Source organism: Helobdella robusta (assembly GCF_000326865.2).
Source record: "Helobdella robusta unplaced genomic scaffold HELROscaffold_15, whole genome shotgun sequence".
Lineage (NCBI taxonomy): Eukaryota > Metazoa > Annelida > Clitellata > Rhynchobdellida > Glossiphoniidae > Helobdella > Helobdella robusta.
Window position 1 is genome coordinate 2,784,011 of NW_008703839.1, and position 16,928 is coordinate 2,800,938.

Below are 16,928 nucleotides of genomic sequence, written 5' to 3' on the forward strand. Positions count from 1 at the left end.
TTGTTATAGTTGATTTTTTTCGTTACTAATAAACACAAAATAAGAAATAAAATTGTCAAATAATTGTCAATTTTCACTGTCAAATATTATAAATAAATGTTTTCAAAAATAGTGTCGTCACTAAAAATTTTCAAACGAGACAAAATATTTCAAATAGCGCGTAATTGCAGCTTCATCAACTCCATCAGCGTCATCAACTCCCTCAACTCCATCAGCTCCATCAACTTCATCAGCACTTACACAAGCCAGAAAAATAGTTTGATATTTTATTTTTGATGAAAGTGATCATTTCACAAATGGTCCTCCTGTACAGGCGACTCATCGTGCAGTAGAGTACAAAATTAACTGCGCTGTTGATGAGCACCAGAATATCCCACACATCTCCCAGTTGCACGTAAATGTCCTCAAATATCCTGTAGTCGAAAGTGCTGAGCAGCGATATGATGCCAGGGGGAAGTTCCGTCACGACGAACGTCAGGACGACAGCCACAAGCATCGCTGTCGTGCGGTTGCAGTCAACTTCAGACGATTGAGAAGAAGTATTTCCGGTGGCCGAGTAAACGGTGAGTGATGAAATGCTTTGTTTGATGTTGTTGCTCTGGAAGTTCACGCTTAACTGATTGTTGTTGTTGCTGAATTGGTTGTTGTTAGTTTTGTATTTTTTGTTGCTGTTTTTGTTGTTGTCAATGTTATTGTCGTTGTTGCTTTCAATGATGATGATGGATGGAGCGGGAGTCAAATTACATGTTGACGTTTTGAACTTGTTGATGTTTTCGCAAGTTAAGGCTTCATATTTGTTGCTAATGTTGTTTTTTATATTGTTTTTGTTGATAATGTTGTTGTTTTTTATGACAACGTTGTTATTGTCGTTGTTGCTGATGTATTTGTTGATGATGTTGTCGCTGATGATGTTGTTGTTGCTCATGTTGTTGTTGTTCATGATGTTGTTGTTGATCGTATTCTTATTGTTCATGATGTTGATGTTTTTGATGATTTGAATGTTGCTATTATTGTTGATATTGTTATTGTTATTGTTGATGTTGTTGTTGATGCTATTTTGGGGACAAAACATGTATCTGTCGTTGTTATTGGTATTAATGTTGTTGCTTGCATTGCAGTTAATTTTGTTTACTATTTTATTGTTCTCACTGATGTATTGCTGCTCTTCATCTGTAGCGCTGATGTTAACGTTTGTGTTGTTTCTCTGGTCTGATGATATGTCAGTTAAGTTATTATCAACAATTTGAAGGTTTTCAGTTTTGTTTGAGCTGTCACTGTTGTCGTCAGGGGCGTTTATATTGTTAGCGCAGTTATTGACTTTGTTGTTGAAATTGCTGTGAACAACTACATTACAATCACAGCTGCTGTTAGTTTCGGCGTTTGAAATGTTTGTTAATGTCGGTATGCCAAGAACAACCGCACATGTACCAACATCTAATCGGCTGTTTGTGTGCTTTGTGAAGTTGTTGTCGCTGTCAGCAATGTCGCTTTTACTTTGAATTTTATCATAATTGTTATCCTCGCGAGCATTGTTATTTAATTGGATGACTTTTGTTACTGTGCCATTAGAGCTAGCTTGAGTGACATGGGTGTGGGTATTGTTGAAATTCTTAACGACCTCTATGTTTATGTTGAAATTGTACGTCTTGATGTCTTCTGCGGTTGATTGGTTGTCTTTAACAACATTAACACCCGTCGTTTTTGTTAAAATCGGCTGTGGATTCATTGTCAGTTTGTCGCAAGCATCATCATTGTTGAGTTTGTTGTTGAGGGTGTTGTTAGCATTGATGCTGTTGTTGTCGTTGTTTAACCTCTTTGGCATGTTACTTGAATTTTCAGAAATTTGAAGAGCCGGTAGATCTTGACAGGATTGGCTGTTGTCTTCAGGGTTGCATGTTGTATGGCTGACATTAAACATGCTCAATCTCTCTCCAGGTTCAATTTGAAATGATGTGAAGCGATGTGGTTGTTGTTGATTTGAATTTGGCTTGAAAAGTTGTTGCTGCTGCTGCTGTTGCTGCTGGTGTCGTTGCAGATGTTGTGGTTGCAGTGAGCGTCTCGGTTGTTTGTTGATTGCTGGTAATGATGGTCGTTGTAGTGCTGATGATGATGATGTTGAAGCGCGGGTCCTCTGCGTTGAAGACATTTCGTATTGTTGATTCAACGATAGATTGGAGTAGCGCTCCGAGGTGATGAGTGCCCTGTTACAACCGCAGCAGCAGCAGCAACAGCAGCAGCAGTAGAAGCAACAACCGGTGAAACAATCATTACAACGACCTCCTTTCCTCAACATGGCCTCGTTGCGATGGCTACTTTTCGTATTATTCAACCAAAATTGTCGTTGTTTTAATTTCTTCCTCTTGAAATTGGCTTGGCGCATGCTTCTTATAAGCAGCAAACTCAAAATTGATAGTAGCAGACATGGGGCCAATTTTAACAAAACGCCAAACAACCAGAAATTTAGAAGCAATATTTTGTCTGGCAGGGCATCATTCTCTTTCAACCAGTAACCAAATTTCCGTTGCTTCGTCTGTCCTGCTGCTGTAAAATTATGATAATGGTGATGATATAAAACGCAATGATTTGGATGTTAACCGTGATGATGGTGAACATGTTGACAACAGTTTCGTTATTAAACTGGCAGTGATAATTACTGCGATAAAAATTATGATGATAGGATATTGATACGGAAAACATGATGAAGATTGAAATGATGTTGATGTAATGATGAGATCCGCTGAAAAGTTTGCAACAGATTGAAACTTTTGATGATGTGAAGAAACGAAATCAATGTCATAAATGAAATTCAACGTTACAATTCAGTAAAGACATTTTGAACCAAAATCTTTCTAATCACAAACAATTTTTTAATGGAATTTTTTTACAACCTTTATTTTCATCGACGTAGTTGAAGTTTCCGTGTTGAAATTCATTAAGATTTGCTGCTACAGTTTCCATTTCCATCGTTTTTTTCATTTCCTGGTGTTCAAACTCGTTGTAAGAAAATTGTGCACGAACAACAATTTGTTTGGAATCGTCAAAATGTTTGCCAAGGTAAAAATAGTTGCCGTTGCTATTATTAACATTACTTTTACCAACTGAAGTTTTGGTATCATAAACATTAGCAGAATTATTCTTACAAACTATACAACTATTTGTACTGTTGTATGTCTTATCAGAAGCTGCTGTCATATTTTTATAACCTGCTGTTATATTTTCGTTACCAATCCAACTTCTACTGGAATTTAAGTTATGTTGAATGTCAAGGTCGACCAGCTTGTGCATGAAGTACATGGGCATGCAAGTGAGGACTGTGGCACAAAAGACGCTGACCACTGAGCAGCGTACGAACCTCCAGATGGATGGAGCCACGTACGACTGGCGACGACGTTTCTACGAGTGGTGATTGAAGTGATGATGTGGTGAGGTGGCAGTGGGATGTAAGAATGTTATGGTAATGTCAAGACGATATGATATATACGAAACAGTGAAGAGGACGTTGAATGAAATAATGGATAAACATGACAAATGCGACGAACAGGAGTGAGAAGTGACAGCAACACGTGGGGGTATCAAGAAAAACGATCAAATGTCCTGCGTTAGCAATATAAATCAGGTTAACGTATGGCCTGGAAGTGCTGATTAATGATTGCAGGTGACAGCGTTAATGGGCCTTAAGATGGTTTTGTTAAACGCAAAAAACGCACAGCTAATACTGCTTTACTGGTGGAAGCTTAATTTAAAATGAGTCAGGTGTATTGGGTTTGTTTATGACTGGTACGCCTGCCATGTTTGGTGGTGACATGTCTCAACAGGTTTACCTTCTTCAATGTTACTTTCTACTTTTTGTTAATTTATTATAAATATTTTTCTAATTTGACATTGTTTAAAATTCACTAAAGAATAATAAATTTAATCTTTAAAACTTGTATTAAAATTTAAAAAAATTCTTCTGTCTTTAAAATGAGTGAAAATATTTTCTAATGCAAAAAAACATTAACTTCTAAATTTTTCAGCTTTTACATCAATATATATATTTTTTATATTTTCACATTAAAAGACTAATGAAAAGTATTAAATTTAATTAATTTGACATCTGCATTAAAATGGGAAGTTGGAAAAATTATTTTCTAAATAAATAAAACAGGGGATAAATGTTTGGAATCAAATTAATGTTATAGCCAGTTTTATATCGTTTGATTACCAAAGAATTAATTATTAAGTGATTCACCGTACGATTTAAAATAAAATATCTCTTTGAATGGTTTTCGTCAATGAAATATTTTATAATCTCAGTATTTTGTAATAAAATTTTAAGTTTTATACTTTTTCAATATTTTTCTAACTTGAGAATTCAGCAATGAATTTTTAATCGTTGAAAGAGAACAGGTCCAATTTGATGGAAGGCTACCTTAAAAGATTGACATAAACACGTAAACTGATTAAAAACCGAAGGCTAAAATTACCAAGCAGTAAAACTTCTGAACAATTTTCACAATTTTGTTTTAAATATTTTTACTGGTTTTCAAATGAAACGCTAAAAACAAGATTTGTGTTTGGGTTTTTCATAGCCAAATAAAATGAGCAATTGATTTAACTTTATTTGTTCATTGCCCAGCAACTCGAAAAATTAACAAAGTGACAAAGTTTTGCACGTATGTTAACACTTAACGTAATCTAGTGGTGATTTTTGAGGGCCCTATCTAACTACTTTAACCGGTAACTAATATTTCCTTTATTTTTTGTGCATGTCCTGGATTTCTTGCATGCCCTGGATCTTTTGCATGCCCTGGATCTCTTGCATGCCCTGGATCTCTTGCATGCCCTGAATCTCTTCCATGCCCTGGATCTCTTCCATGTCCTGGATCTCTTCCATGCCCTGGATCTCTTCCATTCCCTGAATCTCTTCCATGCCCTGGATCTCTTCCATGCCTTGGGCTGACATTCGCAACCACGATATCCGATATGAAAAATGTGCTTTTTTGATGAAATTTTTTTATAAAAATCATGAACTTTTGCCAAAGCATTTTGCGTCATTCAAGATTTAACTGTTCAAATGTTAATGCAACGATACAAAAACAGATAACCAATATAGAAACATTAGATTAACAGTTTTTAATATATAACTTTGAAAGGCAATCTCACAGACTTAGAAAACTTATTAAAAATTACATTTTGCAGTCAGCACTTGCCAAATAAACGAGAAAAAACAATGGAGTATTCAAAAGTCCTTCGAGCTTGGTAAAGAACGTCGATTCATCTGTCTTGGCATGTTAGAGTTATGGTCTTAAAAAAAATTTACAGTTGATTTTAAGAAAGCTTTGATCAGATAGAAACTGAAAAATTGTGTCTTTCTAAATTTTTTTCAATTTTTGTACGATTTTTTAAATTTTATTTTTTCCAGTTTGTTTTTAATTTTGTTAATTGTTGCAATTCAACCAATTAAAATAAAACTCCTGTCATTTCAGTTACTGCGTTTAAAACATTTTCAAAATTTAATAAAACAAACCTGCGAATTAGTGCTTAAAAAACTTTATTAAAATTTAACAAAAACAAATTATAAAACATCTTTTTGTTATTATGTACATTTGATCATTAATGAACCAAATAAAAACAAGAAGAAAGGAACTTGGTTGGTGAGGTTCCACTTGGGGTTGGTGACGACGAAAAATCTGAGAACAGCCAGGAGAACTGTTGTCCACATTGCAGACGTGTGGCAGATGATCACAAACTTGTTGTGAAATATCAGAAATATAATCCAGGACCTGACAAATTATTTCAAATTAATAACTAATTAAATTGAATAATTAATTTAACTAAGATATGAGTGGATATTTTATCGGATAAGTTTTCATATATGAATTAATGATCCAATTTAATAGCTATTCTAAATGAAAATATACCTATACTTTCAACGCATAACTACAAATACAGACATATGTATGTATATATTTCTACTGTGATAACGCTGAAAGAACAAATCATCGGCTGCAAATGACATGTGCACGTGATTGAAGGACAAACAAACGAAGCAATCTGCCGTTTCGTCAACAAAACGTATGATGAAGCGGAAATAACAAATGGTGACAACGATCATCATGGCGATGGCATTCAATGAATTGGTGGTAATGATGGTGATGTAGCGAGTTGAGGGATAGTTATAAATATTGTGATGGTGATCATCGTATGATGTACAGTACACCAATAGTAACTTTCATCTTGATGTGATTATTCTTCTTCTTTCTCGTGCCTTATCCTTTCAGGACATTGGCGAACATCGACCTCCACAAAACCCGATCTTTTACACAGTAGTTAGATTTTCCATTCCATGGTGTGACTAAAAAGCTTTAATTGCTGCCGTCGGATTATCTGTAATAATTTCCTCTTTTCATAACCGGACTGTTTTAATACATCTTCAGTCGAAGTACGAGAGGTTCAACTAATCTTCATAATTCTTCTCAAAAACTACATCACAGCAGCGTTAATCCTTTTTTTTCATTTTTTTAGAAATTGTCCAGTCTTTTTTTTACATTTTTTGCGGTTATGGAGTTTAAATTTTTTAGATTTTGAAAATGTACAAAGGAATCAGATATTGTTTTGCAGTTTTGAAAAACACAAAAACAAACTTTCAACACTCGACCAAGCATTTCGTTGATGTTTACCATCCGATGTGCAAGTGTTGCAATTCATATCTAATTGCATGTAAAAATTTGTTGGAGAGGGTTTACTGTTTATATGCGTGTGTATAAGCCTGCATGAGTACAGTGTGTGTGTGTCTATGTGTGTGTGTGTGTGTGTGTGTGTGTGTGTGTATTACTGCTGTGTGTATAAGCGTGTATGTGCAGGTTATAGTGCGTGTTTATGTGTGCACATGTATTTGTGGCGTGTGTGTGTAGTAGCAAATTTAGTTACGACCTCTCCTGTTATCAACAGTTCAATGACATTATTTTGTAGTTAAATTCAAATTTATTGAGAACTAACGTTCAAGTAATGTTTGACTAAAAAATTGCTAGCTTAGCTAGGTTGCCAGCTTAATTTATGTCTTTTTGATACGTTGTTGTATATGTGTGTTTGTCTGTGTGTGTTTGATAGTGTGTTTTGCGTGGAACTCGTGGCAATGTGCATTTGTGACTAAATGGATTGGTGAAAGCTAGTTGATGGGAGGAAAATAAGTTCAGAGCATCCACCCGCAAGTCATCCATCACAAATGGAAAATGGAAAAGTATTTCGTCCGTCAACATGATGTGTTCTTCAACGATGCGACAGTCAATTGTAGATAAACATTTTGTGGCACTGTGAAGCAATCAATATTTCTAATTAATATTTATCTACCTCGAATCGTTACGCAACTAAAAATAATTGTTTTCGGTACTACTGGCCCATTGAGTTTTGTTTTCATCACACATCTGTAGCTTCAAATGTGTATGTTTTGTTGAACAAAAAACTTTTTCTAGAAATAAATTTGCAAATTATTTATTAAAAACCATTTAATAAAATAGTACTGTTTCTGTTAAAAAAAATAACTATTAATTTTAATAATAAAACATGGAAAATCATTATAACCAAGAGCTTATGTAACTCCATCAACTAAACCAACTCGAACACTCCAAATTAAGAAATAAACAGTAAAAAACATTCATTAGAGAAAACATAATTAACGAACGATCAAAGCGAGTTGAATGCAGTGCGTAAGAAGTCAGATAAGTTGGACGTAGGACTTCTCCAGTGTGACATCCAACTTTTTTTCATTCATCCCAAGTGGAAGCTTTTGAAAAATTTTAAAATTGAATTCATTCATTCCATTCCCTCAAAACATTTTGTATGTCACATTTTGGGTTATGAAAATTTTTCTGAAGTGAGTAACATTTGGAGGATGTTTATTGCTAACCGCTTTGACATTTTATTTGATTATAAACATATCTGAAAATGTTGACTGGTCTTATTATAGCATAAGCTGCACTGTTGAAAATTTAGTTGCCTTTGTGGAGAAGAGTGCTAACATTCACGCTGTTCAAAAGTGTGCGTATGCTGTCAATTTTGTCTGGATATGTCGACGAACCACATCAATGACACTCTCTCCACACGATCAAGTAAATGTCAGGTGAGCGAGTTGGCAGCGCTCGTCATGAGATTTAATTACACGCGCAAAATTTGTCTCCGCTGGAGAAACTTTTATTTGAAAAAAATTTTGGTTTTATTTTATTTAAAGGAAGTAAACTGGTATAAAAAATGAGCTTAGGCAAAATTTAAATAATTTAAACCACAAAAATATAATGGGACATATACATCTTGCTAAATTGTAGGTATGTAGATTACAATAAAAAATTTAAACCAAACCATACCACATCCGCGCTTTTGCATAACCGAGTATTAACATTTTTAAAAAGTAAATTTTTGTATTTCTAGTTTTCACTTTTCTTGTTTGTACATTTTATTTTTTTGGTTCATTAGTATTCAAACTTTGAAAAATTTTTACTATGTCAAATAATTTGCGGTTAGTAAAAGTGTAAATTATTATCCGTAGAGGAAATTCAAACACAAACATAATCATAAAATGATAATGGGATAATGGGATAAAATGATAATGAAAAATGATAAAATAATAAGCATAGGCCTATATCAAAATTTAATCATATGTTCAAAAACCAACAAAATATTCTTCAAAGTCTAAATAAGAACAGAAACTAAAACATTTTATGTTAAATAAAAATAAACAATAAATGAATGAGATAGAGTGAATTAACATAATAATAACTTATAACTGTAGAACGTAGAAGCGCAAATAACGTTGATACTGCTGCTGTTGTGTTGCTGAAAGTTTGTGATAGCATCATTTTTAGTGCATTTTATGAAAGAGAAAATTGACGCAAGTGTAAAAACTGGAAACTACTGCATGGACATGACGAAGTTACGTCGCAGTGGGAAGAAGCGTTTCTTTGTTAGGCAGCTTCCAGGCGTAGAAAAGCATCTCGTTCATCATTCCCCATCCAACCTGCAGCTCTCTGCACAGACAATCTTGACTTACTAGTCCGACAGGAGCAAATGAATCGTATGCTAATTGGTTTGCTACTGAACATGCTGAAAATAAAAATGTTCACATGAACATACCTTGAAGATGTTGGTGAGTAAATTATTACTATTTAAGATTTTGGTTAAGCGTACAAATGTATCTTGTGCTTGAATCATTAAAAAAATTTGTAAATCTTTGAAAAGCCTTAAGCTGGGCGGCAAGATTGTGTATAGTTGAAAATCTGGTCTAATAGTTGCAGCAACGTGATTCGAATGCCAAGAGATCCTTCCCAACTGTATGTAATGTGTACAAGGTTAAAAACAGTATGTAATGTGTACAAGGTGCGGATTTGCTCGTATTCAAATGCGTTGCGTGTGTATTTGTTGAAACCTGTGAACAAATTAAAATAAAATGAATATGAATATCTAAAAAAAAGTCATATGTAAAAATGCTTTTGATATCAATATAAACACACTGACGCTGGTGTTCATTAGTAGTTTTGTTGTTTTTTTTTGACGACAAGAAGCTTTCAGAACATGAATTTGTTCAGTTGGGGAATGTTAAATTAGCAGAATAAAGTATAAAAACAAATCATGATATTTACTTCCTATGTTTACAATGTTGCGAATGTTGAGAAAATTTTACGCGATATTTTTATGAAGTTTCAACTTATTGGCACTCACTCCTCAATGATGAACACCCAACGTCTTGGTAATATGTTAGTTTCAGTGGCGAACTTGGAGGGGCCGGGCTATGAGCAGTTATTATATTAAACTCAGTTTTCAAACACAAAAACTCCGTTTTATGTGAAAAATTTTACAAACATTTGCACGATCAAAAAAAGTCAACAGGTAATTTTGATTTTGGCCACACCAGCAAATATATGGACGTTTTATACTCCACCTCCTTTTAATTTCAAGTTTTGAGTTCACACTCTGTCAATCTTGTTCAGATCCTCCCCTGTTAGTTTTAATATCATTCTATTTTTCCTTTAATACTTTATAATTCCATAACGGAGTTTCATGTTTTTTAGTTTTTATTATTTCTTTGTTATGTCCTGCTTCATCTAGATCAACTCTTGCCCATGAGTTAACATGATTTGTTTACTTGTAAAACAAAAACTTCCATGACATTTGTCACATCCAAAAAGCAGTTAACGTACTTTTCTATATAATTAGAATAGTTGATTACGGTAAAACTAAAATAAGATCACTGATGTGAACACTAGAAACGATCTTGTGAAATTCGTTACAGTTTTTTATAGATAACGGAGAATAAAAATTTAATCACATCGACAGATAATTAACCACACCAAACAGGCTTGGCAGTGGGAAAACATCACGTGATATCAATTCACTTGAAATATTAATTTACGAAGTTCATTTATTCCCCAGCAGAGTTTGAAATAAACATTGGATGTAAGATTCATCGATGTAAGAGGCTCATACATTGCGTCGGTTGGTGTGTTTTCCATTTACGTGCCGGTACATCAAACTGATGTCTAAGTCAAACAGATCTGAATGGTTAATAAGTATCTATCTCGTTGATTCATCTATTTAAGGCTGCAACATCCACACTCCTCATAGAAAGGAGTCATCTTCACTAACAAATTGCAATTTCCAAATACTTTATAATTTATAGTTGTTTATTTATTTATTTGTTTAAAAATATATATTTTTATTCAGTTTGAGTTATTTGTTTGTGTAATCCTTTATACATGTGTGTGTGCGTGTGTATGTTTGTGCGTGTGTGTGTGTGTGTGTGTGTGTGTGTGCGTGTGGTGTGTGTGTGTGTGCGTCTGTGTGTGTGTTTTGTGCATAAGGGACAAAGGAGCCGGAGTAAGTACAAATAATCAGAAATGTAATGATGAATAAAGAATAATGGAGGCGGTTGGTTCAGATTTATGGAGGGCAAACATTGAGAAAGAAGCAGGCAGATATGCTTTCCATTCACATTCGGAGGCTCGGCGGAGATGCTGACAAACATAAATAAAAGCAGACATTGCAGGAAAATTACCTTTGAATGATGTGCTTTATATTGAGTTAGTTTATAACCGTGCTCTGACAGGAACATAACAATAACAAATGCGAATACATCAGGCTTCATTTTATTCAAAATAAATTGTTTTGCCCTGCGCTATATCATGTGCTTCAAGGTAATTGTTTATTTCGAAGTTTTGTAATTTTGTTCTTATTTATAATAATGACGTCATTGTTGAGGTTAAGTCGAATGTCAGACCAGATGACAAATTTGCACTTAATTTTTAAAATTCCAAGCACTCGCATGAAGTTTTTTTACAATTTCATTAAAACACGATCCTCATTATAACGACGAAAACATTAGTGTCAGGGCCAGTGCACTCAAGACCAATCTCCGGCATGACACATTTTTTATTTTGTTGATATTTTTGTCGTTATGGACAAATAACTTTTTTATTAATCGAATTGTTAGGTCATGCGTTAAAAACGGACACGGGTTTTTATTCAGTCGATCATTAAATTGGTTGTCCTGTTTTTTGAGCTCTTACCTTTTATAATTTATTTGTTGAAAATAATTTTTTATTGTCTGTTTAAAAAAAGCTACGAGTTGATAAATTATTCTGTTAGAAACTCAAATTATTATCTTCCATTAAAATGAGTTCTAATGCTTCTACAAAAATGAAAATGTGTTTGAAAGGATCATGATATTATTTTAACGTAGAATCTGTTGATGCATACGCTCCACCTGCTTAGTGGCGACGTCAACGGACGGCAGAGCTTTCACAATTTTCTACTAATTTCCATTTCATTAAAAAACATTTCGAACTATAGACTTGTGATAGAAGGCGTGAATGTTGAGCATTTTAACGCAAAGAAACGAGAAAATATTCTAATTCAAAACAGTCATAAAAATTTTAATTTCTGTTAAAGCAAGATGGTTCAATTGGTTTTATCAAAAAGTATATAAAATTTCGTTATAAACATCGCCATTGAATATCATCACACACGCACGTCACACGACAAATTCATCTCAAATTGCATAACCATAGTCAGCTTTTACACATTTTCAGCTCAATTATCTTAACCGATACAACTTTTTTCAAATCATAATGCTTGCCAGCTATCAACAATTTTTGTACGTTATTCTCGTGCGTTCTTATGTTGGAAAATAATTATGTTGTAATCAGTTGGACCGATACACACACGCTGAACTTTGAAACAAGCAATTAGACAGCCAGGTATTATATACATTTTTATTTGTTTCTCTCCCTATGGCCGGTAACATCCTTTGGTTTTCCTCTCCGAATTTTTAATTAATTTGTTTAAATATTTTCATCTAATCAAATATTCATGCACAGCTTTGTTTTTTATCTGTGATGTTATCATATATTGAAGATTGACGTCCAAAATGTTTCAACACCAAGCAATTATTCAACATTTTATTTATTTAATTATTGCACAACTGGCTGTTTGTTTGTCTTAATTGCTCCGTTCCTGCTAATTTCATTGCATATTAATGTGCTGAATTGTAATGTCAATTTTTAAAAAACATCCAAAAGATTGAAACATTTTGCCGCATCCAACGTGTTCTTGAGTTTTAGTAAGTTATGATGAGTCCATGAATTACTATCACTTCTTAATCGTCCTAAAGATAGGGAGGTTTTAGAATGTCGCCTCAATTATAAATCAACATAACCACCAAGCTGCAAATCAAAAGAGTCAGATTGAGCTGGGAGTATCATAAAATGCACCAAATGGATAAATTTACTTTGTATTTCCATGTCCCTTGTTTTATTTTTTTTTTTTGCAAAAAGTTTTGCTTTGGCTGAAAATAAATTAACAGCCGCTTGGCTAACATAAATTATTCTTGCTAATGCGATTGTCATCGATCTGAAGCATTAGAACGCCGTGAAATAACTTCAAGTCAGCTGCTAAATGGAATGCATGAAGGATGTGATGTAACTCCAAAATATGGTAACTTTATCGAATTATTTTGAAAACTTCCACCGTACAAGAATTGGTCGAAGTTAAACTTTGTAGGCTTTTAGATTTGTTTCCCTGGATGTTATTGTTTTGTGATTGTTGGTGCATAGTAATGAAGATTTCGTGCAGATGGTGCCGTTAATTTGTTTTCTAACGAAGGATGACTTTCAAACAAAAGAATATGCTGTTAATTATATACTCTATTGGACCAAATGACGAAGGATCAACTTAAGAAGAATAGAAACAAATCAGGCGTTTTGATAATCACACAATGTTAACGTTGTTCGGACAGATGTTCATAAACATTGTGAGTGTTGCAGATGTATTTGTTGCTGGAAATGTTGGTAATGTTCCTGATGTTGCTTAAAATGTTGGCTATGTTGCTGATGTTGATACCGTAATTGTTGTTTAAAATGTTGACTTTTTCATTTTTTTATTACTAATTAAACAGTTCATTGTTGTTTAAATATAAATTGATCAAAACAATATGGATGAGTCATTTCTCCTTTAATTAATTTTTAAACAAAACTAACATAACTTCTCTATACAACTACTCTACACACGTAAGTTGCTAACTAAACTTTTATCACCTATCATTATTATAATTATTATTTCGATATATAAATGAACCACTTCGAATTGTATAAGTGTAAGCCAAGCGAGTTTGAAGAAACAGAATGAAGTTTTCCAGGTTCGAATCTACTTTTCATTTCACATTTTCATTTCCATTTCACAGCAGGGCAGCGCGATCGACATCGTGTCGAAGTGTGACAGCGATCGAAGAACACACAACGACCGACCAACACGAAGACAATATAGTATGGTGAACAAACAAGCTAAGCTACATAACATTAGATAGATGTTTTTGACAGTTGGTTTGCGCTGATGTTGGCGCCTGTGTTCACTCATGGCGATAGCTCTAAATCAACTTCATCTATAAAGGCAAATTGTGTTAAAAAATTTAAAATAAATAATTTCATACACATTCAAATAATTTTTTCAAAAAAATCACTACCAAAATTGTTTATAATTTGAAAACTAACTGAAATATTGAACTTTGAACATTTAAAAACGCACCGTAAAAAAAAGCTGTCTGGATGACAAAAACGAACGTTAAAAATTCTGTCAAAAATGATTTGGTTTTACGAAGTGCAATGTTTCTCTAGCTCACATTACATCACAGAAGTGTGACAGGATGGCGGGGTTAGATGGGTTACACCAGCAATCTGCTAGAGAGTTTTTCATATGTTTGACTTTGTGCGAGCATTGCATGACCGGAATTTATTTGTCGGCTTTGTTTTAATTAAATTTTTGGCTTTGATTTTCCAACGTATATAGCCATAATCATTAATTTTGCAGCCCTGTTAATGGCTTGTAGGTTAGATTTTTTATTTTTCTTGTTTCGATTTTAAATGTTATCGCGATCTGTTTCGTCAATTTTTTGTTGTATTTGAAACTATTTGAAACCGCTTTTGTCGTAATCATGTCATCATTATTGTTGCAATCATATTATCATTTTTGTCATAATAAAGTTAACATCATTGTTGCGTGCTTTTTCTTTGCTTCATAGAAGATTCATGACATGACATTTCAACCTTTGGTTATTTATTTTTACGGTCAGTGTTACGTGCTGTGATCAATTTCAACTTCATTCATTTTTTTGAGAGCAATTCATTGAATAATTCATGAACAATAATTTACAAAACGTTATTGTTATCAATGCTTGAAAACTTTCGCAACATCGTCGTCGTTGTTTATCATTTTTAATTCTCAAACACCGTTTAAAATAAAAAAAATTGAAACGAAATTGTACGATAAATCGACACGTCAAAGTTGTCTATTACCTCATGTAAATTTTGTAAATCTTAATTTTCATTGGCTACATCATTCGAACGTTCAAATCTAATTTGCATTTGTTTGAAACGAAACTAGTTATCCATTCTGTCACCAATTGTTAAAATTATTATTAGATATTAATTGAGTTGGAAACGATTACATTAAATGTGTCAATCTTTAAACATGTGCGCAGAGTACTACATAGATCATACAATGAAAAATATTTATTTCAATATTTTCTTTTTAAAATTAAGTTGAACTAACTTGAAACATCAGCCTTCTTAATGGATGTTTTAAAAGACCGTACTCAATAGTTTAAAATCAAATAAAATAAGGCAAACAAGTGATCGACAAAAATTTTTTGTAAGGAAAAAATGGTTGGTTGGTCGGTCGGTCGGTTGGTGGTGTATAACTTTTGCAAAGATGGATGGAAGAATGAGTTGATAACGTTTCCCCGATATCAACATACAGCGAACATCTCATCTGATCAGTTAAACAGAACATAAACAAGCAGGATGTTTATAAAGGTTGCAACTATCGGTGTCATGGTAATGATGATGATGATGATGATGACGGTAATGATGATGTTAATGATGATGATGATGACGATGGGGATGATCTTGATGGTGGTGGTGATGATGACAAAGATGTTGGGAATGACAATGTGGATGATGACGATGATGGCGATAAAAAGAAAGGAATATAATTGTAATAAACAATAACCATGGTTATGAAAATTAGAAAATGGATAGACAACAGGACCGAATAAAGTTGTAACAAGTTGGTGGTTGGTGTGCTGTCTCGTCAGCCATGAATGAAATTAAGGTAAGGACGGCAATATGCACTTTGCGCACGTGCCGCTGAAATAAATAACGTCTGAAAGTGAAACTCAACTGTACAGAGCTCTGAAAAAAATGACTTATTATGCTAATTAGCTAATTAGATTTAATTTTAATTATATATGTAGACATGAAATGAGCAAATGATAATTTGCAGAACCATAATTTCAAACAATGTCGACCATATTTCTCCCACAGGTATTCTATTTTTTTCTATTTGCATGATCAATGTCATCATTGCTGGCCTGCTCTAAAACGAGTTTGCACTCGAAAACCAGTTTTTTGAGAGTTTAGACTTGAAAATGTAAAATTTTTTGACAGAATTTTCAAATTTTAGCTTTAAAAAGTGACAATTTTTTTTTAAATAATTCAAAGTCTCAAGCTTCAGTTAAATGAGATGCATTCAAAAACGAACGAATTGTTAAAGTCAGCAACCAACAAACAACCAACCAACCATACCGAACATTCAACATTATCAACAAGACAGCAAAATATTGAACAAGCAAAAAACACAAACATAAAAATGGAAACGCCTTTACAAACCGTACCGACCGACCAACTGAACACTGACAAACAGACACCTAACATCGAGTAACAAAACAAATGAAATCAATCAACAAACGAACAAAGTTGCAAACAAAACAGAGGCACATGAGCAAACTTTGAATGTCCGAGACCACCTTCCAGAGATGAGTAGCAGTAGAAGTAGATGGCATAGGGCAGGTAGGAGACCATGGTCATGAAGTCGTAGCAGGCAATGACGGTCAGCAGGGTGTTGGTCGGTGTGGTCATCTTGGGGCGTGTGAGGACGAGAATGTTGATGATGTTGCTACTGATGCCAAATATGCAGACGATGATGCTCAGGTAGCCGTGAATGTTCTGGTACCACTTGTTGAATCGCACCAGCTGAGATGGTGGTGATGTGGGTGATGACGTTGGCGATAGTGGTGAAGTTGGGGATGGTGAGGATGATGTCGATGTAGATATAAATGATAATGACATAGGTGACGATCTATGCGACACTGATTTTGACATTGCCAATTTTAATGATGATTCTGAAGAAAGTGCTGATGATGAAGGTGATGGTGTTGGCGGGAAAACAGAATGAAATGATGGTGATGGTGACAGTGACAAAGATGACGACGACAATGATAATAAAAATGATGACAAAGCTGCTGATGATGATGACGATGATGTTGAAATTGATGGTAGTGGTAGTGACGTCATTGTTGTTGTTGGGTTGTGTGTTTCTGCCAGTGGCGAAGCTGAGGAAAAATTGAT

At 33.9% G+C, this 16,928-nt stretch overlaps 1 protein-coding gene across 1 annotated transcript; it reads right to left on the reverse strand.

The window, feature by feature from the left end:
• Positions 1-229: 229 nt before the first annotated feature.
• On the reverse strand, positions 230-16,649 carry HELRODRAFT_74987 (hypothetical protein; the record flags this gene model as incomplete). The annotated part of the gene is made up of 5 exons (XM_009015228.1): positions 230-519; positions 2,278-2,535; positions 3,204-3,335; positions 5,605-5,765; positions 16,309-16,649. The coding sequence occupies 5 exons, from the start codon at positions 16,647-16,649 to the stop codon at positions 230-232; spliced, it is 1,182 nt and encodes a 393-aa protein (XP_009013476.1).
• Positions 16,650-16,928: the final 279 nt, after the last annotated feature.